This window comes from Podarcis tiliguerta (genome assembly GCF_965153285.1).
Source record: "Podarcis tiliguerta genome assembly, chromosome: 6".
NCBI lineage: Eukaryota > Metazoa > Chordata > Lepidosauria > Squamata > Lacertidae > Podarcis > Podarcis tiliguerta.
In genome coordinates, this window is record NC_139539.1 from 46,353,663 (window position 1) to 46,377,922 (window position 24,260).

Below are 24,260 nucleotides of genomic sequence, written 5' to 3' on the forward strand. Positions count from 1 at the left end.
GTGCATCACATTGGCGGAAAGGACGTGAGCCCAGCTCCTGGAGCTTGAAGAGTTCTAGAGGTTGGGTGAGGTTGGAGACAAGCATTGTGATTCAATGCTTCCCATCTCATTTGAGGCTCATGACCTTGCACTGCAGTTTTGCGACCCTTGGGTTCTTCTCTCTTTTGTTCTGCAGGCACTGCCCCATGTGGCCTTGCTGATTGTGATGTTGTTCTTTATCTATGCTGTGATTGGGATGCAGGTGAGGATACACACACACAAAAAAACTCTCTCAGTGGCAGCGTAAGCCAAGATCCCAGTTATAAACCATCCATGGTAATAAGGCCAGATATCATATTGTCATTCCATTCTATTCCTTGGAAGCTTTCCTCAGTCTCAGCTCCCCATTCTCCTCATCCCAATTGCTTGGGACACCATGTATCCTGCAGAGGTTTTGAAACAAGGTGTATCTCTCTTGACATGGTGCCTGATCTGACACATTAAATAATTATACCTTGCAGGTCTCATGTCCTTCTCCATTGACCTGCAAACAGAGATGTTACTCCAAAGGATGCCACAAGAATTTAGTTCCCGTGGGCTTTCAGTCTGGAGTTTTACAACCCAATCCTAGGCATATTTGCTCAGTAATAAGTCCCATGAGTTCTATGGGACTGACCACTGGTGTAAATGGCTTTAAACAGGGATTAGTTAAATTAATGGAGACCAGATCCGTCCTCAGCTAATAGCTGAATGGAAGGCAGGGTTAAAGGCAACTGGCTTTAAATACCAGTTGCTGTGGGGAAAATGGCACAGAGAAGGGCTGTTTCCTTCATGTTGTCCTTGTAGGCTTCCCAGAAACATCTTGTTGGCCATTCTATGAAGCAGTGTTGGGTTAGATGTTCCCTGGGCCTGATTCAGGAGAGCTCTTGCTATGTTTGTATGAGTTCAGTGTAACTTAATCTCTAGTAAGCTTGGGGTTTGCAACTGCAGTCACTTCACTTCCTTGGTGGGGTAGGGTGGGGGGTGTCAGCAGTCAGAAAGACAGTAAACAACTAAAGTAGAAAGCAGCAATTGGTTAGATTCAGACTTAGATTGCACCACTTAAAGAGTCATGACTTCTCCCAAAGAATTCTTGGAAATGTAGTTTACTAAGAGTCTCCTAACAACTTTCAGGATCCTTAACAAACTTCAGTTCCCATGATTCTTTGGGAAAGGGGGGAGAGAGAGCCATGAATTTTAGAGTTGTATGAGATTGCTTTAAACTGTATACTGTGGATGTGAGCCAAGTTGTGAGGAGACCCATTGAAATTGAGGGGACTTACGTTAGTCATGCCTAACTTGTTCAATTAACTTCAGTGAGTCTACTTTAAACATGGCTAAGACTATATCCAACCAAGTAGCAAGAAACGAAAGGAAACTGGTACAAAGAGAACAGGTTTTGTACAAAAAGTGGAGGTTTCTTGCAGTGGCACTTTCTGATTTACAGATGTTTGGGAAAATTGCTCTGGTGGATGGAACCTATATAAATCGGAACAACAACTTCCAGACGTTCCCACAAGCAGTGCTGCTGCTATTCAGGTCAGTATCACTGTACATTTAAAGTGCGTTCAATGCACACTTAAAGCACATGACTTTCCCCTCAAAGAATCCTGGAAAATGTAGTTTCTCCCTCACAGAGCTGCCATTCCCAGGACCCTTAACAAATTACAGTTCCCATGATTCTTTTTTTGTGGGAGAGTGAAGCCATGTGCTTTAAACACATGGCATGTCCTGCCCATTCCCTGAGTTATGACCCTGGCACTTCCACAATACCTCCTCAGTCTTCATATGCTGGTGGTCACTATTTTATTTATAAGCCACCTTGAGCCCCAGTTTTGGGAAAGGCCGGGCTATAAACAATAACAACATGCCAGAATAGACCCTTAGTGTTAGGTTCACTCCTCATTTTAATTCTGGCAACTCAGAAATGAAAGTCCCACAAATGGAAACGAGGTAATGGTTGCAATTTTGCAGTACCCAGGATTAGAGTCCTAGAATGCTGGTCATTCCATATCCTCTAATCTAGAGAATACTTTCTGGAAAGGGGCCCCTGCCTCACTTTATCCCTTTCTCTAGGTGTGCAACTGGTGAGGCCTGGCAGGAGATCTTACTGGCTGCCAGCTATGGCAAGCAATGTGACCCTGAGTCTGACTTTGCTCCTGGGGAAGAATATACTTGTGGCACAGACTTTGCTTATTTCTACTTAGTCAGCTTCTACATGCTATGCGCATTCCTGGTAAGCTATTTCTGTTCTCTGATCTTGTGCTTATTTCCTAGTCAGTTAGCAGATACTTGTAGCATATGGATAAATATGGTACAGTAGCAATCATCATTAAGGGATGAACTAGACATGATCATTGAAGGTGGTTTGATGGAGGGAATTGCTGCATGTGATGCATAACATCACCCTGCTTTCACCTTTGGCCAAACAGGTTTTGCAAAACTGTGGGTCAAATCAAAAAAATTGTGTATGTTGCAGGAGGCAATGATGTCTCCCAAACTATTTTCAGCTCCCTTTTTAAAATACTCCCCTCTCTCCTTCAAAGACCTTGTAGCATTTCTTCAGCAGTTGTCTTGGCTTTACACATAGTTCAATTCATTCTTGCTAATGGAAGGGGACTCCAGAAATGGGGTTTAGGAGCTGCTGATCACCAGTCATAGCTCAGGGGCCAATCTGTGACCATCAAATCCACTCAAAGGCTGCAAATTCAGGAACAATCAGAAAGCAGGTATCCTTGTGTTTGCTGCTGAAAGGCAATCAACGGCCATTATGGAGAGAGGGAAAGAGGGAATTTTGCTTGTGAATGAAATGCATTTAGCTGGGCTGTTGCTCTTCCTCTTTCCACCTGCGTTGCCAATGTGAAGGAGTCTTTAACCTGCTTTATTTACCCCTATACGAAATTTCATCTGCTATACAGTGGTACCTCAGGTTACATATGCTTCAGGTTACAGACTCCGCTAACCCAGAAGTAGTGCTTCAGGTTAAGAACTTTGCTTCAGGATGAGAACAGAAATCGTGCAGCAGTGGCACAGCGGCAGCGGGAGGCCCCATTAGCTAAAATGGTGCTTCAGGTTAAGAACAGTTTCAGGTTAAGAACGGACCTCCGGAACGAATTAAGTACTTAACCTGAGGTACCACTGTAATTATTTAGTAAGATTAAGGGAAGATTAGATTAACATTACTTATTATTACTATATTTATTAAATGCACGGTATTAAATGTACGGTATTTAATAAATACTAAACAATAAATACTAATAAATAAATAATAAAAGTATAAATTTGCCCATCAATAAACATTCCTTAGTTAGCTTGCAGCAAATAAGCTACTGACATTTGTCATGCTGAGGAAACAGAAATGACTCTTCTCAAAGCCCTGGCCTGGGCACTCATTAAATATTCTGTCTCATTTTAGTTTTCTCAGGTGGCCGCACTTCATATTAACGCATAGCTATAAATGTGTAACGTAGCCCTGGAATTCTCTGCTTCCTTCTCTCATCAATTTTGCCTCTTAGGCACTGTGGCAGTGGCAGGTCAGTTCTGTTACATCCAAGGCTGAGAGCGGTGATCAATGTGGCAAGGGAATCATACGAATGATTTGTCACAATCACAAACAGCAAGTCAATGTGTCACCACAAGCAGCCCAGCACAGTGGTGTGCTCAGTCATTGCTTGTACTTCTGGAAGCACGCTTATATAAGGACCACTTTTCTCCTAGCACACGAACCTGGTTGGCTGCCTGATGGACTTGCACATGTGAACGGACCACTTAGGCTGTTTCTACACATGCACTTAAATCACATCTCTTCCTCACTGGCCCCAAAAGGATCCTGGGAACAGTAGTTTCTTAAGGGTGCTGGGAATTATAGCTCGGGGGGGGTGTTGAACCACTGTTCCAAGGATTCTGGGTGGAAGGGTGTATTCACAAGCCTAAGAATTGAACTAACCAATGCCTGTGACATGCATTGCCTTCCCAGACAAACTACCCCTTCGATTATACTTTATTTAGTTTTATGTGGGTTGGTATACAGGCCTTCGGCCAACTTCATTCCAGTGGGCAGCTCAGAGGTCCGTTATCCTCTGCTATCTTTCACCTAAGCTGTGCCAATGTATATCTCCTTAGATTATCAACCTCTTTGTCGCTGTTATCATGGACAACTTTGACTACCTCACACGGGATTGGTCCATATTGGGTCCTCATCACCTGGATGAATTCAAAAAAATCTGGGCAGAATATGATCCTGAAGCCAAGTGAGAAACTATCAGTTATTACTTTTGTAATCACTGGATCTGTGGGCCAACTAGACATGAAGTCTATCATGTAGTTTGACCTATTGTCAATTTTTTTGTTTATGTTACAATAATAATTAGGCGGTACATGCTTATGCCATGGTCTTGATCAGAATCACACCCCATTTCTGCTATCCACAGTGAAAGGAAACCTTCCATTGATGCTCTACACCAGCTTTTTCTTTTTTTTTAATCAGCTGTGCGAAAACAGATTACTTGGCAAATGTCTTGTCTAATTTGGCTCTGAGTTTCTACTGGCACTGGAAAGAGAGCTCAATGTAACTTCCTAGAAATGTTGTGGGACGTCAATGCTTGGAAGGCATATGAGTACAAAGTCAGATGTGTGATAATAGAATGAGAAATATTGGTATGAGCTCTCTTTTCATTTATCAGATTGTCTCAGCCTTAATATAAAACCTTGATTTATTACACTGACTTGGAATCCCCATAAATTTATTAGAAGGTATGTTTCAAATAGGGACATCAGGGGGTTCTAGCTGTGGTCATTCTTGCCCAGGTAAAAGGGAACTCAGGACGCACGGGAGAAACGTGCTAAGAGGAAGGCACGCTTGGCAAATCCACACCGTGATCAACTCCCACCCGAGAAACAATGTCCCCACTGTGGAAGGACATGTGGGTCCAGAATTGGCCTCCACAGTCACTTACGGACTCATTGTTAAAACCGTGTTTATGGAAGACAATCTTACTTGGCTACAAGTGATCGCCAAAGAAGAAGAAGAAGAAGATATAGTATTTTGTTCCCAAATTATGGCTGATGCCTCTTGAGACACAGCAGGCTAGATCAGGTGTGAGAAAGGACTTTCCAAGTACTCAGAATGATTTATTTGCCTGGGCACGTGACTAACACCCATTGGTGAAATCTAGAATTGTTCTTTGCAGTGTAGGACAGAAATCCTTTAAATAAATAAAATGTGGTCAATATCACTTAGAAAAAAATACTGTTGTCTCTTGTGAGAGCTGATCTTTTTATAAACCAGGAGACCCACTTTACAGATTGTACTCACATAACAATAATGCATAAACTGATATCTGTTTTTGCATTTCTTTATCATGGAGGTGTGCATACAGGAGGGAATTGGGATTCATTATGGCTTCCCATTGCATCGCCTGTACATGTCATAGCAAACATGTGTTTTATCACAGTGCCACATATGAGGCAGGGAGACTGGCTCATCAGACTACATTGTTTCATATAGCACATTTGTATATCGTATGTGCAAAAGATTTCAGCCCATGTGGGTCCTCACCTATCCACAAAGCTGGAGGGCGTTGAGACCTTGCCCACCTACTCAACATTCCACATGGTGGGCTTCTTACTTTTTAGTGTGCTCTAAGGCAGAAAGTACCTGCCTCTTTCAAGGATACTTCAAAACATATATGTTTAATTGTATGCTCCATCACCATGTCAAGAAAATAAGCAGCTGCTGTGTGTGCATTCACTGGGATTAGAGAATGATCCAGATAAACCATTGAATCATGGTCTCTTCAGCTCCCCGAGCTAGAAACCTGTGTGCCATTTTCTGCAACATGGCTGTCTCTTCCTCTTCCTCAGGGGCCGCATCAAACATCTAGATGTGGTGACTCTGTTGAGACGAATCCAGCCTCCCCTGGGCTTTGGGAAGTTTTGTCCACACCGTGTGGCTTGCAAGGTAGGAGTCCTGAGGAAATGTTTCTTTACCAGTCCTAACTAGGTCTGAGTTCGTGTCCTAGTCTCCACCCCCTGGCCCCTGTACAAAATTCAGTCCTTATCGCACTAGATTATTTTTTTAAGCTGAAGGAATGAAGAACTGGTGTTTTTAATACTCTCTGTCAAATGGAGGGTAGGACACTGACTCCCTGGGTATGACCTGAAGGGCACACAAGACCTTTGTCTCACTGAAGTGAAGCAGGTCTAGGTCTGCTCAGTGTCTGGATGTCTTGGGTTCCAGGACTTAAGAAAGGTGGAATATAAATTTAAGAAAATGAATAATGGTAATCTACAGAAAAATAAATAACTAAATAAATAAATAAATAAATAATTGTTTATACCCCACCCATCTGGCTGGGTTTCCACAGCCACTCTGGGCAGCTCCTAACAGAACACTAAAAACAGAATAAAACTTCAAAGATTAAAAACTTGGGTTGCCTTCAGATGTCTTCTAAAAGTCAGATAGTTGTTTATTTCCTTGACATCTGATGGGAGGGCGTACCACAGGGTGGGCACCACCACCGAGAAGGCCCTCTGCCTGGTTCCCTGTAACTCAGGTCTCACAGTGACAGAACCACCGAAGGCCTTCGGAGCTGGACCTCAGTGTCCAGGCTGAACAATGGGGGTTGGAGACACTCCTTCAGGTATGGGACATATGGGTGTCTTCCAAGTGTGTTTGTTTGTGAATGTAAATTATACATTCAGTGCTATTTTTCTGAAATTGGTGCCAGAACTCACCATGAACCCTTGTTCTCATGTAATGACAATGGCGCCCCCCTGAGAGGTGCCAGAAGTGAGTTTCAGCACGCCCTGCCTGAAAAAAACCTAGGATATATTGTCTCTGACATGGTGTGTGTTTTGCAGCGCTTGGTGAGCATGAATATGCCCCTGAATAGTGACGGCACAGTCACTTTCAATGCAACACTCTTTGCTCTGGTGAGAACGGCTCTCAAGATCAAGACAGAAGGTGAGAGATGAAATGCATCAATAGCTACATCCATTCCTGAATAACTCCTCTGCACTCTCCCACAGCTGCCATTATTCATCTCACAAGTTCTGAAGAACATTAGTCACCTTATATGTCAGCAGAAGCTCTGCTGACCTCAAAATCCATTACTGCGTGATTACATAGGCCCAGCAGATGATGCCATAAATCAACAGTAACTAATGCCTTTCTGGTGCATTTAATCACAAGACCTCCAAGAGTCGGGTCTTCATCTGTTTTAAATTAGCATAAGTAGTTTCATCGTGGAGCCGTGCCAACTCCATGCCGCTTCTGGAGTTTTAAGGAGCCTAAGCTTTATCAAAGGCAGATATTAAGGATTTTGTCCACCTGAGGGTTGATAAGAATGAAAGCACTTACCTGTGTTAACACAATAATATTAACAACAGCAACATGTGCTATAGTTGTTGTTCTTGTAGCCAGCCTTATCTGGCCTGGAGACACCTCAAAGCAGCTAAAAATATTCAATGCAATGCAATGCAACAGCAGCCCCCCAAAAGAGCAGCAGAAACAACTCTTCTTTAACAAATCTGGACAGCAAGCCAACAATAAAGCTAATGTTTGATTTAAAAGGATCTCACCCCAAGTACCAGGCTGTACAGTGGTATGTCAGGAAGTGGGGGAGATGATGAGATTTTATTGTAAGGGATGCTAATGAATTAATTAAGAGAGCATTGATTAATTGGGCATGAGTACTTGTTGTCTGAGGGCAGACAATGAGGAGGATAGGATAAACCATTGTGGCTGACTTATTGGCAATGTTTTGTTCAGTGCCATGCATGGATGCTTTGCATGAAGAAAACACCTGGTTCAATCAATTGGCACCTTCAATTAAAAAGAGTCTCCTGTAGCAGACTGGGAAAGATATCTGCCTGAGATGTAGGTATATTGTAGATTTTGCTGGATAAGACAGACCAATGATCCGATGCAGTAAGTTTCATATAAGCGGTTGGTGCTTTTGCAGGTAACTTTGAACAAGCCAATGAAGAGTTAAGGATGATTATTAAAAAAATATGGAAGAGAACCAGCATGAAGCTCCTGGATCAAGTCATTCCACCAATTGGAGGCAAGTTCTTATTTTTTTTATTTAAATGCCATTTGACCTTAACAAAAACTCTAAGCCAGCATTTCTCAACCTGTGGGTCCCCAGATGTTGTTGAACTACAACTCCCATCACCCCTAGCCAGCAAGGCCAGAGCTCAGGGATGATGGGAGTTGTAGTCCAACAACATCTGGGGACCTACAGGTTGAGAACCGCTGCGAGCAGTTTACAAGAAATATCAAAATTATCGATAGAAACTGTTTAAAACAAGAAATTAAAAATATTTTTTAAAAAATAATGAAAACCAGCCGTAATCTAAAAAGAGATTAATACATGTCAACTTCTGTGTGCCTGGATAGGCTTACCAAAACAAATATGTTTAAAAGAAGCACTGAATAGAATGCAACTATTTCATATATATATTTATCTCCAACCCTCTTTCTACAACTTGCATTTCACAAATCTCCTTTGTGTGTTCTCAAGCAGCCTGGCACATGCATACAAGTTGGCTGGGTTCTTTTGCTGAGCAAACTTAATGTCTACTTGTGGCTACTCCTCCTCCAGATGATGAGGTGACCGTGGGCAAGTTCTACGCTACCTTCCTCATCCAGGAGCACTTCAGAAAATTCATGAAGCGCCAGGAAGAGTATTACGGATACCGGCCCAAGAAGAATGCTGTTGAAATCCAGGTAAGTGAGAACTGGAACACACTTGACCCAGGAGAGTAGAAAGATTTCCAGCCCATAATGGAGGGAAACGGAGGTGCTTTGGGTTCTCTCATACTCACCAGATTCCGGGTACTGTGACGCAGTTGTTTGCAGTTTTCATGGCCCTGTTTTGGGATTCTCTAAAGAGCTGGCATTTTAAACAAAATGATCTCTCTGCAAATATTCCCACGAAATTATTATCCCTTTCCCCCCATCTTCTCCCACAAAATGCTTGTGGACAAATCTTTCTGGAATTTTTCATGCTTTGAGTTTCCTCTGGAATTGCTGCTCTTGGTTCATTGTGGGCATTTGAATGACATTTGGTGCTTCCAGGCAGGGGCTTGATATTGCAAATGGGTTGTCCACATACCTTGTAACTGGCCTTTGTAATTTATTAGATTTTCCCTGGAAAAAGGAAATCCAGATTCAATGGTGGGTGGAGGAGAGACAATATGGTCTGGCATTTTGATACCAACAACATTGTGTGGACCCAGTAAAAAAAAAAGAGAGAGCCATGCATGAGGAGCTGTCCTACAATAAACACCCATCTGGGAGCACCCAGTAAAGTCCATCCTATAATCAACGTCCATCTGGACACAACTATTGCCATCAACTGTTTCTGTGTGCTCTCCCCATGCTTCTTTTCAGTTTCAGGAAATCCATTTTTGTTTTTGGAAAGAATTGGACAATAGCACAGTATCTGCATATGTAGAGTGCCTTAGTTTTAGAGTTCCTCTGGGCAACTTGTTTATTGAGCATCCATCCTGATTTTCTTGCACAAAGATTACGCAGAGGTTAGATGATATCTGGCCTTTATTGTGCATTTGTTCTGATTTGTTTATGGGGTGGTTGTACGGCAATGATCTTTCTAGCATTTGAAGAAGCGTGGTTTTGATGTGTGTGGAAATTAATTGGGTGTCTAAGCCAATGCTTTCTGTTAGCACTTTTCCAGTCAATGCCATTTAGCAGCATGCATTTCTCTCTCTCTCTCTCTCTGATTATTTAAATTTGCCCTTTTCAATCTAGGTTTTTTTTTGGGGGGGGAGGAGTCAAAACACAGTAATGCTTAAAATTTTAAGGCTGTTATAGTACATTTTAAAAGAACCTTTTAAAAAGATCAACATGTCACTATAATGCTGTGCTCAGGTGAATTTTCACTCCCCCGCCCCCACCAGCTATGTCACACCCACTTGTGTGATGCAGCATAACTGAGTGTTCCCCCTGTTAACATAAGCACTGGTTTATACACAGTACTTTGTGAAGCTGGCAAGTTCATAGCTGTGCATGATTAGGGATATATACTGTAAGAGCCTGACCTCCAAGTTAATTTCATGGGAAGGAAAGTCATCATGACTTAGGAGAAGGTGGTTTGGGTCACACCTTAACTCCCTGTTCTCCGGCATGAATGGTCCCTGCCAATGATAATCATTTCTGTGCTGTTTCAATGAGGCTGGCCTGAGGACCATTGAAGAGGAAGCAGCTCCTGAGATCAAAAGAGCAATCTCTGGGGATCTGACGGCAGAGGAGGAACTTGAGAGAGCCATGGTTGAGGCAGCAATGGAGGAGGGCATCTATAGGGTGAGTATGAGCACAGATATAAAATTTGCTTAACGGGCATCCAATATATCCTTTAATCCTCAGCTGAAAACTTCAGCAATGACACACTTGCAGTGCTCCCCTCACAGAATGAGTCCATTCCCCACTCCATTTGTTTCCTCATGAAGTTATCATTCATCATTCAGTTTTGTTTCCTTCGTTGAAGGTTAAAGAGCAGAAGCACCTGTGCTATTCTGTTTTCTGTTTGTTTGATTGACTAAATTGTGTTAGTGGTCTTTTATATTCTTATAGAATACTCATTGTAATGGTGGGTGGAGGAGATAAAGCAGAAGTGGAATTCTAACCTAAGAGGAAGTTGAGACCCCCACAGATTATGTGAGGCACCTAACACATTTACCTCAGATTGTGGCTCCTTGTCAGCCATCATTCAATGTTAAGCACCCCGAGTCGAGTTAAAGAAACATACAACAAATAAAGCCGAGGCGTTTCTGCGGTGTGTGTATTTATATACAAAATATTTTGAGCAAAATAAAATGTGCACACACTGAAAGTTGATTTTCTTAAAATTTCTACTATTTTCGGTTAACACAAGTAAAATATTAAATACGGAAAACCCCAAGATAATAATCACTAGGTAGGTTGAGTCCGGGACGTGGGTGGTGCTGTGGGTAAAACCTCAGCGCCTAGGGCTTGCCGATCGCATGGTCGGCGGTTCGAATCCCCGCGGCGGGGTGAGCTCCCGTCTTTCAGTCCCAGCTCCTGCCCACGTAGCAGTTCGAAAGCACCCCTAAGTGCAAGTAGATAAATAGGTACCGCTTTATAGCGGGAAGGTAAACGGCGTTTCCGTGTGCTGCGCTGGTGCCGGCTTGCCAGAGCAGCTTCGTCACGCAGGCCACATGACCCGGAAGTGTCTCCGGACAGCGCTGGCCCCCGGCCTCTTAAGTGAGATGGGCGCACAACCCTAGAGTCGGACACGACTGGCCCGTACGGGCAGGGGTACCTTTACCTTTACTAGGTTGAGTCCACCCTTTAAAATAATTAGGTCAGGCTTCCTCAGCCTCAGCCCTCCAGATGTTTTTGGCCTACAACTCCCATGATCCCTAGCTAGCAGGACCAGTGGTCAGGGATGATGGGAATTGTAGTCTCAAAACATCTGGAGGGCTGAGGTTGAGGAAGCCTGAATTAGGTAGTTGTAAACATGGTAGTTTAAAACACTTTTAAAATAATGTTTGGTTTGCCCCTAAATATAATTTGTGCTTTCTCACTAACTAGATCTTGTTCCCTCCATCCCCCAGCTGGAACACAAAGGGCTTAATAAAGACCAAAATAACAACCTCCTCTCTTTTCTCCCCTGCCCTTGAATGCAGAGGACAGGGGGGTTGTTTGGCCAGGTTGACACCTTCATGGAACCAAGCAGCCCGCTACCACCTCATGTGGCTAGCCAGAGACCTCTACAATTCACCGAGATGGGAAGCGAAGATTTGGATTCCCCTGTATTCCTTGACGACTTCCCACCAGGAGGGGGTGGCAATGTGAACAACAGCAACAGCAATGCCAACAACAATGCAACAACGGGGTAAAGCCCAAGAAACCGAGAGCATAACAAGCTGGGAGAGTAGCATTCCTTTCAGAGGGCTGATTCTGGCATGAGATTGGACCACTAAAGATTGGATAGGGCTAAAATTGTCCTAAAGCTTTTCTTTAAAAGTTTTTCATTGATTGCTGAGTGGGGGAGTTGGGATGGGCAAGTTGGGGAAGAAAATGAATTAGCATTCAGGAGTTATAAATCGTTTTTTCTTTACTAATCTAGCTGAGTCCAGAGAGAGAAGGAAAAGATTGGAAAATGGAAAAGAAAGTGCTGGAGAGCTATGGTCTGGTCAATAACTCTGGGTTGTTGTTTTTAATGTAAAATCATAGTTTTCTGGGTCACCCTAAAGAGTACTAATAGTTGTTTGGGACAGGGTATTTTCTTGGAACTTACTATCAGTGCTTTGCTCCATAGGGTGATGTATGAGAATGAACTAGTGAGAGAGAGGGTGCTACCGTCATCTCATCAGCTACCTGACCTAGGTAAGTTCTTGCTAACAGCCCAAGGGTTTTCCAGGGCCAGTCTAATCTCATAATCCCTATACAGTGGTACCTCGGGTTACATACGCTTCAGGTTACATATGCTTCAGATTACAGACTCCGCTAACCCAGAAACAGTACCGGTACCTCGGGTTAAGAACTTTACTTCAGGATGAGAACAGAAATCGTGCTCCGGCGGCGCGGCGGCAGCGGGAGGCCCCATTACCTAAAGTGGTGCTTCAGGTTAAGAACAGTTTCAGGTTAAGAATGGACCTTCAGAACAAATTAAGTACTTAACCCGAAATACCACTGTATGCCTATACTCAGGTTAGTTTGGGAGGAGGTTAACTGCTGATCTGACAAAGGAGACTGTGTAATGAAAGCATTTGCAACTGGCATGGGTCTAGTCAAAATAGCACCTTTTCAGACTTGGAAAATGTAATTATCTCTGATTCCTTTTGTCTCTTTTCCCTCTCCCCTCTAGGCAGCAAATGCTCTATTCGGGCTAAAAACCGTAAAGGAAAAATGAACAAGGTGCCAACTCATGGTGTCCAGAGCCAATCAGAACTACAGTTTTCCATCCAGCAGGTAAACGCTGCATTGCTTCACTTTAGGCATGCTAAAGAGACCACAACCCAAGCTGTGCTTTCAGTGTTCCCCATAAAACTCCATCAGATACAAAAGACAGGATGTGTACATATATGGGCTACGGTCCCATTAGAACGATTTAGCATTGTTGAAGCTTTGCTTTTCCACAATCAGCTGAAAGGAGAATTAATATGATTCCACACAACACTTAATATAGTGCCATATTATCCAGCAATGGCTTTCCCCCATAGCCAAAACCCTTCTGTAAAGTTTGTTTGCATTTAAGCCTCACTCAGCAAAAGTCATTTTCAGCTTCTGAAATAACCACCCTCAGTTGCTCATTAATTTCAGTTTCAGTTCCCTTGGAGGAGGGTTTTATTTATTTATCCCATTATTATTTTTTGTTTTCAATTGTCTATCACTGTGTGTGTGTGTGTGTATGCCTTTTTTGATATTATAATAATAAGGTGCTAATACTCAAGCCTTGATAAAAGTGGTACAAAATGGCTGCCATGGGGAGCAGAAATAGAGGTGACTGTACTCCATACAATAAGTACCATCTCTCTCTCTCTCTCTCTCTCTCTCACACACACACACACACACAGAGAGAGAGAGAGAAAGAGAGAGAGAGAGAGAGTTCATTACATGAACATGGAAAAAAGTAAAATAATGGGAGGAAATCAGTAATTTAAGTCCTCTCACATGAGAACAGAAACTGACAATAAAGGGAAATTCAGAGGCACTGTTCTGTGGATTGATGAATGTCAGCCACACTCAACAGGAAACAATAAAAGGATAGAACCACTGAGGAAGAAACTTAATTGAAGGACATTAGCTTTGAAAACATTCAGTAGCGGTTTGCCTATTCACAGTGGACAGGCTGACTCAGCAATTGCATTTGCAGTTTTTTTAGAAATTGCCACAGATCAGTTCTGACAAAATGCCGGAGGGCAACACAGGAAAAATGGAACTCAATATATCAGCAATGATATCTGGACTACTCAAGGAAATTGGGTCTTGCATCCCCTCTTAAACATCCACACAGGTGGATAGTGCCTGACGGATGCACCCACTCGCAGTAAACACAATTCATTTGATGTTGAGGTTGTGCCAGACCATCTCCATTAGAGGATAAGCACTTTTGTCTATCTCCTCTTCCAATATCAGATGAAACTCAAAGGGGGCGGGGGGAGCATCATGGCATATCCAACTATCCAAGCCGCATTTTATGCACACACCTTGCAACGTTATATGAACAGTATTTTAATTCTTAAAATATGGGCAGGAATCATTTTATCCTCACTGTAGATATGTCCGTCTGCAAATTGTGCCTCAGGATCAATGGGGATAACAATCTTAATAAGGAAAGTCACCGGGGCGGGGGCAGGGCCTACTGCACTCTGGGTAATAAAGAGGCTGGTGGTTGATGCCAGTCAGATCTATCTGGTCTTGTTTCCATGCAATTTCCCCCAAAGGAGTCCATTGGCTCACAGCAGGAGTCCAATGACGACGAAGGGTTACCATCTACAAGCAGCAATGAAGGATATGCACTAAGGAGTATGGAAACCTCTACCCCTGCCTCCATTCAGCTCATCCAAGAGGTACAGCTGTTGTTTTTTAAAAAAATATTATATTTATGATTTTCAGTTTTATGCATTTCAAGAATCTTACAATCCTTTTAACATTTCAAAACTTGTCTACCTTCCTCCTCTTTCTGCAGTTCCTTAAATTTATTTTTAATATTTTCTGCATATCCAGATTAACTTAATTTGTTCATTTATTCATCTACTTTAAATATAAAGTAGAACTTATAAAACTGCACGTTATTACAATAATCCTGCCAATGTTCTTACCTGTTTACAGTTTGTTTGTAAATATTCAGTAAACCATTTCCATTCTTTTATTAAAAGTTTGTTATCTTGATTTCTTATTCTTCTGGTAAGTTTTGCCATTTCTGCATATTCCATTAGTTTTGGTATCCATTCTTCTTTTGCTGGGACTTCTTCTTTTGCTACCATTCTTCTTTCCATTTTTGGCCAAGTAACATTCTTGCTGTTGTAGTCACAAACATGAATAAATTTCTATACAGTTTGGGTAGTTCTGTCCCTATAATTCCCAAAAGGAAAGCTTTTGGTTGTTGTTGTTTTTCACAAATGTTATTTTAAACATATTTTTCAATTCATTATATATCATTTCCCAGTAAGCTTTAACCTTACTACAAGACCACCACATATGATAAAAGTAACCTTCTTTCTTTTGACATTTCCAATACTTATTTGATTTGGATTTATACATTTTTGCCAATTTCTTAGTGTTAGGTAACATCAATACATCATTTTCATATAATTTTCTCTTAGACCATAACATGCTATAAATTTTATAACCATGTTCCTCAATCGTTCCCATGGTGCCATATCTATATTATGACCAATATCTATTGCCCAATGTATCAGTGCAGGAGGTACAGCTGTGGGCATCACACACAAGTTCATTGGAAGTGGTTGGGTCAAGGGACAAAATGGGATGTTGAAGAAGGGAAATAGGGATGTCAGAGAATTCAGTCTTAAATGGGAAATGGGAGTGAAAAATCACCACAATTAGCATGGATCAGAACAGAACTGACACATTTCTTTAGTCTGTGTTATTTTGTGCATTGTTTTTGGTGTTTCTCTTCCACTGAAATGCATTGACATTAATTGCATGGGCTTCCATTTCTTCTCCCGCAGGCTCTGAGTTCTGGAGGACTTGAATCCCTGGCTAAAGACTATTCGTTCCTGAAACTGGCAAGAAATGAGATGGCTGCTGCCTTCCAGGTGGAGGTGACTGAGGTGGAGGAGATTGCGGCTGCTTTGTTGAAGAGAAGGGAAACCGACTCAAATACATCTTTGTAAAAGGCTCATTGCACGGCCATTCCAAATTCCAGACTGTGAGATCTTTCCCCCAGCCTTATCTCTTTTTTCCCCAGCAGGGCTGCTATAAAGTGCTACCCGTTTGTCTGCTTCCGGGTGGTTACCATGAAAGCACTGCATTACTTGCTCACAGCAATCCCTGACTGGTTGCCATCGGCAGCATAACAGGCTAATGGAAAAGATGGCAGAGGGAAACCTATTTTCCTTGGCTGTCAAAGGAGGAGATTTTTTTAGAAATAGAACTCCCCAGGTGTTTCTCCCAGCAGGGTCTCCTTGCTCTCATGAGATCGACAGCATACAAGCTAGATGATAGATCACCAAATATTCCCAATATTTAATATCAAAGATCCCTCCTACCTAGCGAATTTATTTCCTCTGGGAAACATCTTGAAAAGTGCCCTTTGATTACATTGTTTTGAACAGAAAGTAAAAATGATGAAAAGCTAGCACTTTTAATAAACTGAAAGAACCAGGAATGATTATTTTATTTGTTTATTTGAAATATTTACACCTCACTTTAAAAAAAACAAAAACTTTCCAGGCCAACTTACAAACAGGTAAAAGCAATAAAAACCCAGCAATAGAATGAAAGCATTAAACTCTAAACAGTGTTACACACTCTCTCACATACCTACACCTCAAAAACAGGATTGAAGGGTTTTGTTGCTGAATTTTGCAGAGCCTCTGACTTATCTAGCTGGCTGCTAACAGATATTGGAAGATTTGAGTGTGAATTCATTTAGAATTCTAGCCCACATTATTCCTAGGTTTATAGTGCTTTACACTAATAATTGCACATCAGAATATTTAATTAAATCACATAAACAATCCCTAGTTTGGGCTAGGGATTTGGCAAGTCAAGAATGCTCTGAAAGTCTGGCTCTTAGAAAAGTTGTAGAGTTCTGATTCACACTGTCTTTAAACATATATTGGTCTCAAACTTACCAGTAGTCCTGGTCTTTGAATTAGAATTCTATAATTATATGTATCAGGAATTTTGTTGTTGGGTGCAGCCCCCAAGATTGCCTCCCTGTGTGTTTCTAAAGTTAATTAATGGAATAAATAATGAAGAGGGCCCAGCAACATTCAAAAGGGGAAGAAGCAATCTTTCAGGGCACAATGAGTTTCAGAAATTTTCATCTGCAAAATGTTGACTTAGTCATGCCTCTACTGCCGCAAGGACTAAATTCCTAGAGCCACAGTGACAGCCATACAAAGATGTAAATCTGAAGAGCTGGACAACAAATCTTAACAAATCTGAAAGTGTATGATGCAATCCTGAGCTGCAAAGTATCACTGACTAGGGTTCTATCTTCAAAGACAGTGTGAGTCAGAACCAGACAGCTTTTCTAGAGCCTGATGCTACCGGATATAAATGGGCCTCATTGAAATAACAGAAGTAAACAAAACCCACAGCCTCAGATGTGACCATCTCAAGGTCATCCAATGATCTTCAAGGCTATGGGAGGATTTGAACGTGAGTTATATTCTTGAGTTATAGTCTACCCACTGCACTTAGCTTAACTCTTCAGTCCACATGGGGTGTGTGAAAACTTTGAGGAAGGGTATCTTACCCAGTGCTCTTTTCCATGACTTTATAATACAGCCATAACCTCTTTTTTTGCCTGCTATCCTTTAACAGCAGCTTGATCTGCAGACATTAGTAGGGGATAATGTTTATCTCTATGATATGAAAAGGCTTGCTTGCCGATTGCTGCAGATTGAGCTATAAAAGTCAGAGAAACAGGCTCTTTCTCCCCCCTTGTCTGTTGGTGCTACTGCTATAAAAGCTCCTGGGGTGGAGTGCAGCTAAATTCTGTTACCACTTTCGCAGACAACAAAAGCTGCCGTAGCTCCTCATTGCTGCTCCTGCCTGGTGTGCCTCTTGTGCCACGACGCCCCACCTCCTAATATATCCTGCGTTTTAAAGCCCAACACAATCTCAGCAGCCAGCTCCTTCCACACAACTGGCTTCATCTCAACGCTAATAGATATTAAAATACGGAGGAATTATGCATCCCCAGGGAGGTGCTGAATCAATAGAGCCTGGCCGCTCTCAGGGCTTTTATTTGTTAAGTCAAAAAAATGGGGAATGGATAAAGGGCTGCTGGGAAGCAGAATGCACAGCCAAGCCATTGTGAATATTGAGCTGGAGAGGGTTCTCTCTAGGGTGCTTAAAGAAAATCCTCTTCCCTCTGGAGGCCAAACTCTGCTATAGCCAACCAGGGATCCTGAACCACCCTGGAGCAGTGAGTACGAGTTACATGCCCAGCTGTCCAACAAATTGTTTCCATTTCAAAGCATTTAATTACAAATTACAGTTAGGAAGAGAAGCAAATGGCAAGAGGAGTCTAGAAAAATAGGTGTCAGAACTCACCTTTAGAACGGCAATGGCACCCTCAAGAGAGGTGCTGGGACTCTCCCACATGAGAGGTGCCAGAACTGAGTTCTCTCTGAAAAAAAGCCCTGCATATCATCATCATTCCTGAAATCTGCCACAGTCTCTGTTGCCACCACTCCTTCCTTTGCGCCGACTCCACCATTAACAGTTTTTAACATTAGACAGCAAAGGTGGATGTGAGATGCAAAGAAGCCAGTTTATCAAGCCTCATTTGTATGGAGCAGCTTTTGATAATTACTACCAAATAAACAGCAAAGTTTTTTTGTTTGGGTCGGGGGTAAATTTGGAATTGAATGGACTCTTCAGTATCCTCCGTTTAAGCAAAGTATCTGTTGTTTAAGCAAGGAAATCAATCAATTGTGCTCTTTATGTCAAGGCAAATTATGATCAACTTTCCTCCTTTGACTTGTCAAAGTCATTCCCTCCCCAAAGGCTGTCTGGAGTTTTTCTCTCAACTGATTAAAACACTTTGCTGAGAAGACTTTGCAGCACATTGGTGCAGAATCAACGTTGTGATAGAAGCTAGAGATGCCAATATATAGTCCACTTAGCCTTCATTGAAAAGATGCATGTTGACAACCAGTTATCATTAAACAGAGATGGAAATGCTCCATCATTTGCGCCATCATTCGAGGTTAGTATTTTTGCCAGCTGGCATTAGGCATTCAGAATTAAGCATCCCATAAAAAAGCATCCTTAAGCAATCAGAAAGGGGTTAGTGTGTCATGCAGTACAATAAAGATGATGAATCCACCGATCATACAGTTAGTGCTTGTGAAACACTGACCAATTCATCATATATATTATACACACGCAGTGCTATAACAATAAAATACATCCGTTGGATGTTGACAAAGGATAAACGTCTTGAAGCTCTGGGTTTGCAGTTGGGAGCTACAAAACATTCAGAGAAAATCACAAGATTTATATACAGCTTCATTGTACTAAAACCTCAAAAAGAATAAAACAGTAGAATTATCAGTAAAAGACTGTTAGAAATCACTATCTAAAAGTTAAAAAAATAAATCAACAAGCTAATTAATAGTTAATACCAACCACCTGACATTTATGTAAATGCATTCATTTTATTTATAACATTTTAAACTGCCCTTCATCTGAAGATTTCAGGGCACTGATGTTATATTTAAACAAAGAAACAAACAGCCACCAACAACCTATAGGTAAAGGAAAAGGGACCCCTGACCGTTAGGTCCAGTCGTGGACAACTCTGGGGTTGTGGCGCTCATCTCACTTTAATGGCAGAGGGAGCCAGCGTACAGCTTCTGGTCATGTGGCCAGCATGACTAAGCCACTTCTGGTGAACCAGAACAGCGCACGGAAACGCTGTTTACCTTCCCACCGGAGCGGTACCTATCTACTTGCACTTTGATGTGCTTTTGAACTGCTAGGTTAGCAGGAGCTGGGACTGAGCAACAGGAGCTCACCCCATCACTTTTGATCAGCAAGCCCTAGACTGTGGTTTAGACTGCAGTGCCACCCGCATCCCCAACAACCTATAGATAAGACTAAAGACGTAAAACTAAAGAACTTCTAAAATACCATCTAAAATGTTCAGGTAATGGGAAAGTCTAAAGCTGTGCCTCATTTGGCCAGTGGTCCTGCCCAATGAGAGCCATAATCCAACAACATCTGGAGTGCCACAGGTTTCCTATCCCTGTCCTGGGTCCAGCTTTCCAGGGCAGCTATAAGCAGTGACCCTTTTGGGGCCCTGGCAGCTGCCCAAGGATGCCAGGAACTGATACTGGCCCCATTACCCCATCTCTGTCTTCTCAGCAGGGCTTTCTGTGATCCATCAATACAAAGGCTCAGTATTTAAATGTGAAAGGGAGCTATTAATTACTTCCCAGGAAGGAACATAACCAGCTTAGCCAGCTGGCTATAATGGTCATCATAAACCAGGATTTCAACATTGCTTGCCTTACAAGAAGACAAGCTAAGGGAAGCAGAAGGATATCCCAGCCAATATGACTGCTTGAAACAAATTATTTATAACATCTTAAACAGAAACACACTAGCCAGAGCCTCTGGCTTTTAATTAACCTTCAAAGAACTCGTCAATCACACTCATTTATCCTATTGTGAGATGAAGAAGACACATGGTAGGTAGAGATGCACTAAAAGAATTGCCAGCACCCAATCCAGAGAACATGCATGTGTGTTTCTTGTCCAGCCTTGGCTTCCCTCATCTATTATCTCCCTGGTCGTGTTGCCTGTCCACTTCCCCCACCCACTGCAACTAGTAGGACACCAAGTGATCAATAAATATGATAAATAAAAAGCAGAAATGTGCGCAGGCACAGGTTTCCAGTACCAGTTACAAACTACTGGGCACTCCTGTTTACTATACAAGCATTCCCTCTTTCTGGACAGGCAAACAAGCATCCCTCCCATGCTTACAGAAATGGAGAAAGGCCACCTGCATCAGAGATGGGGGAATCTGTGTTCCTGCACATGTTGTTGGACTCCAGCTCCCATCAGCCCCACGCAGCATCTGGAGGGCACCAGGTGGCTGACCAACACTGGTTTAGAGCATCATTCACAAGAGGGGACTTTTGTTTAGTTATTTAGGATGCAAGGCGGGCAGCTTGGCCACCTGTGGCCAGTAGGGGGCAGAAGAGACTCTTTCTCGAGCCTAAACTTAAGTGTCTCTCTCCTGCCCCCTTATTAGGATTTAACACAGTTCACATCTCTTACCCATCAGTAAGAGAAAAGGCTGCTGGGCATCTCCACACCGCAGTCCTATGTGGGTCTACTCAGAAGTAAGTCACATTGAGTTCAAAGGCAATGATTCCCACGGAATTACGATTGCCGTCTCAGTTTATCCACAGCGCTGAAGGGGAGATTCGCATCGTATCTTTTCAGAGCACAAAAACTCTGTCCTGCAGCTTCACTCCTCCTAGCCCGCATTGCACCCGGTTCGCACACATATATATTACATTAGCAGGGGGAGACGGACAGTCCTACGATCCATGTGCTCACACTTGAAATTCGTGGCAACTTCCGAGCTCATTCCGGCTCTTCTCTGAATGCACCATGGGCGGCTGTGGGTAGATCAAGGCACTCTGCACATGCTTAAGAGACGAAATGGGCTGCAGCTGACGAAAGTTTATGCCTCACTAAAAACCCGCCCCGTCTTTAAAGGGCTTTTTGTTGGTGTTTTGTTTTTTTAAACCCCCGACTGCCTGGAGAGCCCGCTCTCGACTCCCTCCTTAGCTCCGAACTGAGTCCTAATGGTAGTGCGCCCCCCCTCGGCTTTCGCCTCCCACCGCCCCAAATCCGAATGAATCCCCCCCCCCCACCTTTTTCCTCGACGGAAGGGGCGACGTTCTCGGCGCCCCTCCCCCTCCCCGCCCTCCCCGCCCCCTGCGCTGGGCAGCTGGAGGCTCGCTAGCCGCGCGGGCTCCCTCAGCAGTCCCGCTACTGCCGCGGGGCGGGCAGGAGGGAGAAGGGCGCTGCGTAGCTTTGCGCGCCGCCGCCGCTGCCTCCTCTCCCAGGCAGGAAGCGAGAGAGCGCGGCTGGCCGTAGGAAGAGCAGCCGCCGCCGCCGCCCAGCATGCCCTCGCCTGCCCCAGGCGGCCTCCGCGCCTTGCGCTCTTCTTAGCCGAGTCGCCGCCTCAGCCTCGTCTTGGCCCCGGCCCCATGGTGGTTGGGGGGCAGCGCTCTGCTGCGGCGCGGGGAGGCGGCAGAGGAGGAGGAGGAGAACGAGAAGGAGGAAGGCATGGCCGCCCAGGGGGACAGCTGCAGCGTCAAGGTGGCCGTGAGGTGAGCTCGAAGGAAAAGAGCGAGGGGGGGGGGCGGCCTGGGAAAGAAAGACGTTCGGCGCAGGTGGGCGCAGACAAAGGGTGTCCCTCGCGCCGCTCGCTGCAGGCCGGTCCATTCATCTGTCGGGGGTGGGGTGGGGAGCCTCCCCACGGCAGAGGGGAGCTTGTGCCATTGGTCTTCCCTCAGGTGACATGGGCATTTTTGGAAGCGGCGTGGGCTGGGCTGACTTGCCTACAGCGGTGATCCTGCCCTTGGCACACGGACCCGCGTTTGTGGGACTGTTAGACGGGCATCCTTGGGGAGAGGCGCGCGCCTCCGTCTGCAGGCAGGGGCGTGTGAGCTTTACCGGTTGTGTGGCATGTGTGTCACACACACACACTCCGATCCGTATTGTCCTGTTCCTCTTTGTCTCTGCTGCAGAGGGTCACCCGGAGTGGGGGGACTGCACTGTCCAATTGCTGGGCTGATCGGTCTCTGTGTTTATGCGCATGTGATTAGCCACATCAATATTTTGGCCGCCGCACCTCACACCGTCCTTTTTTCTTCTCCTTTTTTGCCTCTCCTCTTTTACCCCGTGAGTTTAAACCCAAATCTCTTCTTACAATGAAATCCTGTTTCTATCTGTGGAAGCCAATTTTCTGCTGCTTTCATAAGTAATGTGCAAGAAGCAGGTTTGGAGTATTTGTCTCCTGAAGAGACCTAGAGCTGCCCCTCCCTCTTTTTTTCTGAAGTCAAAGCAAGAGAGACAAGGAAATCCTGTATTTTGCACATTTGCTCTGCGTTTTGCTGCCTTTCCTTTCAGCCACGTCTCTGCCTCTGTCTCTCTTTGCACACTCCATTTATCCCCGTTATTGATATTTCAGATAAATCCGCTGCTGTCAGGTTTCCGTACGGGCTGGCTGGTTCCTTCCCCTTGTTAAGCTCTTATCTCCCTCCAACAACAACGAAATCTGTTTTGTTTGGCTGTCGGTTCATTTTCCCTCGAACCGGAGTTTGTGCTTTAATCTGCCATATGCAGGTGCCTGATATCTTTTGAGCATCATCCTTTCGTTTGGGGTGGGGTTGGGGGGTGAGTCTGCCTATGCAGTGTCTTCTGTGAATGGCAGGACTGCTTCACGCCCATCTCTCTCTCTCTCCCCCTCTCACACACTTTGCCAAATGCTGTCGCTCCCTAGCCATTTTGCTTCTTGTGAAAGTAATAATTGCATTGCAGGTACAGCATTCCCCTTTCGGTTCACCTGAAACCAGGCAATTTGCTTCCCCGCTGCAGGAGAAGGGCGGTGTTAATGCAGTGGCCCACTGCCCAAGGTTTCTTCCTTTGTATTGACTCTTGCTGCTGAAGATGTATGCCCTTTGGATGTGTGTGTGCATTTGAAGGCTCTTTAATAAAAGAAACAGAGACACTGTGGCCAGTGGAGTCCATGAGCTCTGCGCAGGGAGAGCTGTGTTTTGGAGTGGGGAGGGTTAGCGATGGCTGTCTCAGGATATTGCCTTCAGTTCCCAATGCAGTCTGTCATCTGGAGACGTTAAGTGGTCTTTGTCAAATGGAATTGAAACGTTGATGGGAGAATTTATCTGAACACCAGACTAGTGTATGCTGAGCACAGATACCAGGAGCTGCCATTTTGGCAACCCTTCATTGCCTCTGTCAGGGTGGGAGGCACATTTGTGTGCAAAACTCTGTATTAAGATCAGACATGCCAAGTGTGGGTGAGGCCACCACCGCAGAGACGCTCACCTGGACTTCATTTTGAATCTAAGGTGACAGAGCACCTTTAAAAAAAAAGCCTGAGAAATGGAGCCTTGTATTGTTTTGCTCCTTGCATAGCAGGATACCGTTGTTACACAGAAGCAAGGGTGGAGGGGCGGGAATCCTGAAATCTCTTGCTGTGTGATCACAAGCACTTCCCATCTGGCCAGGTTTGTCCAAAGACCATTAATTTATTGGCCTGAGGACTGTGAAAACAGGGTGGTTTTCCTTCCTCTCTTTCCTGGCTTGTGAACTCTCCACCCTTAGAACCTTTGTATGTGTGTGTGCAGGGCATCTCTGAGATACTCAAGATCTGGGTGTTTTAAGCAGGGAGGTCAAAGGAGAGAATTGTAGTTTACAAAACCACCTCCTCCTTACCAAGTTAGTGTTCTTCTGTGGCAGGAATACAGGAGAACGTTTTTCGGTTGAGCAGATGAGC

General features: G+C 43.9%; 2 protein-coding genes across 8 annotated transcripts in view; both read left to right on the forward strand.

The window, feature by feature from the left end:
- The window catches only part of CACNA1S (calcium voltage-gated channel subunit alpha1 S), a 55,663-nt gene extending 39,299 nt beyond the window's left edge, over positions 1 to 16,364 (forward strand). For both annotated transcript variants that reach the window (XM_083445610.1, XM_083445611.1), the window contains 14 exons: positions 176 to 241; positions 1,466 to 1,557; positions 2,095 to 2,254; positions 4,141 to 4,268; positions 5,881 to 5,977; positions 6,880 to 6,982; positions 7,983 to 8,084; positions 8,625 to 8,749; positions 10,217 to 10,345; positions 11,692 to 11,900; positions 12,327 to 12,394; positions 12,876 to 12,979; positions 14,455 to 14,580; positions 15,706 to 16,364. In XM_083445610.1, the coding sequence (XP_083301736.1) occupies positions 176 to 241; positions 1,466 to 1,557; positions 2,095 to 2,254; positions 4,141 to 4,268; positions 5,881 to 5,977; positions 6,880 to 6,982; positions 7,983 to 8,084; positions 8,625 to 8,749; positions 10,217 to 10,345; positions 11,692 to 11,900; positions 12,327 to 12,394; positions 12,876 to 12,979; positions 14,455 to 14,580; positions 15,706 to 15,870 (1,674 nt within the window). In that variant the 3' untranslated portion in view covers positions 15,871 to 16,364. The remainder of the gene's footprint in view (positions 1 to 175; positions 242 to 1,465; positions 1,558 to 2,094; positions 2,255 to 4,140; positions 4,269 to 5,880; positions 5,978 to 6,879; positions 6,983 to 7,982; positions 8,085 to 8,624; positions 8,750 to 10,216; positions 10,346 to 11,691; positions 11,901 to 12,326; positions 12,395 to 12,875; positions 12,980 to 14,454; positions 14,581 to 15,705) is intronic.
- Positions 16,365 to 21,648: 5,284 nt separating this feature from the next.
- The window catches only part of KIF21B (kinesin family member 21B), a 63,658-nt gene continuing 61,046 nt past the window's right edge, over positions 21,649 to 24,260 (forward strand). For 4 of the 6 annotated variants that reach the window (XR_014512557.1, XR_014512558.1, XM_083445612.1 and 1 more), the window contains exon 1: positions 21,651 to 22,071. Coding sequence is in view for 3 of the 6 variants with exons in the window: in XM_083445612.1 (XP_083301738.1) it covers positions 22,028 to 22,071 (44 nt within the window). In the remaining 3 variants the exon portion in view is untranslated. Of the gene's footprint in view, positions 22,072 to 24,260 lie in introns of all 6 variants that reach the window. The other 2 variants (XR_014512556.1, XM_083445614.1) reach the window with 2 other exon arrangements.